At 54.3% G+C, this 1,038-nt stretch overlaps 1 protein-coding gene across 1 annotated transcript in view; it reads left to right on the top strand.

The window, feature by feature from the left end:
* The window catches only part of patj (PATJ crumbs cell polarity complex component), a 45,441-nt gene that overhangs the window by 37,393 nt on the left and 7,010 nt on the right, over positions 1 to 1,038 (top strand). Inside the window, 3 exon segments of the mRNA XM_017304248.1 lie at positions 1 to 138; positions 322 to 408; positions 811 to 943. The exon segment at positions 1 to 138 is cut by the window's left edge and continues 9 nt beyond it. Of these exon segments, the coding sequence (XP_017159737.1) occupies positions 1 to 138; positions 322 to 408; positions 811 to 943 (358 nt within the window).

Here is a 1,038-nt window from a genome sequence, read left to right as displayed (position 1 = left end):
GGCGTGTTCATCTCAGAGGTGGTCAGAGGGGGCGCTGCTGAGCTGGACGGACGGCTGATGCAGGGAGACCAGATCCTGTCGGTGGACGGAGAGGACACGAGACGCGCGTCCCAGGAGGGCGTGGCCGCCATGCTGAAGGTGAGGATGAGGATGGAGGACGAAGGCAGGGGGTCCACCTCCTGACCCGAGAGCAGCTGGTCCGGTCCAGTTGGAGAGGAAGGGTTGGTTCTGCTCAGTACGATCCGTTTAAGAACCAGAACTTTATGTGCAGAGCTGATTCTGGTTCTGACCCGGGTCCCTGTGGTTCTGTGGGTTCTGCAGTGCGCCCGTGGACCCGTCCAGCTGGAGCTCGGCCGCCTCAAAGCCGCGTCCTGGATGTGCTCCAGACTGACCACCGGGGGGAGCCAGGTGGGTTTCTGACACCGGGTCAGAACCGACCGGCCCGGTGGAGCTGCTGGTTCGGATCAGGTTCAGTAACAGAGGTGCTGCTGGTCGTCATGGCTGTGATCTGAAAAGTGTGGCGTGCTTCTGTAGCTGCTTGACGTGAAAATTACACAGATTTTAATTCTGAAAATGAATTTAATGCAGAAACGCACCAAATTCAATAAAAATGAAAAAAGTTTCCAGCTGTTTTCTGTAAAACTGCATCACGAGTTCTGACCAGCAGGATGTTACTGCTGGCAGAAACGCAGGAGAGGAAACGACAGGAAGTGGCAGCGATTTCTAGAGACACAACAGGAACCAATTTATCCTCTTTGTTTGGGTTTTATCTGTTACTGTGGCTGAGCCATCAAACGTTTTACCTTCCAGATGAGCAACGTCTGCAGCTCAGGTGTTGAGGCTCCGCCCCCCCCACCTGCCTCACCTGACCCCACAGCAACCCCTGGGCCAATCAGCGCCAAGACCAGCAGTGACATCACTTCCTGCTCCGACAGCAGCTCAGGTGGGACCAGAGAATCTAAACTCTAAAAAAGTTCAGGACATTTAAAAAGAATCAGCTGGAAGATCCAACCTGTGTGTGTGTGTGTGTGTGTGTGT

Source organism: Poecilia reticulata, linkage group LG4 (assembly GCF_000633615.1).
Source record: "Poecilia reticulata strain Guanapo linkage group LG4, Guppy_female_1.0+MT, whole genome shotgun sequence".
In the NCBI taxonomy this organism is placed as follows: domain Eukaryota; kingdom Metazoa; phylum Chordata; class Actinopteri; order Cyprinodontiformes; family Poeciliidae; genus Poecilia; species Poecilia reticulata.
Note: the sequence above shows the minus strand (reverse complement) of the source record. Positions and strands in the feature narration are given on the sequence as shown.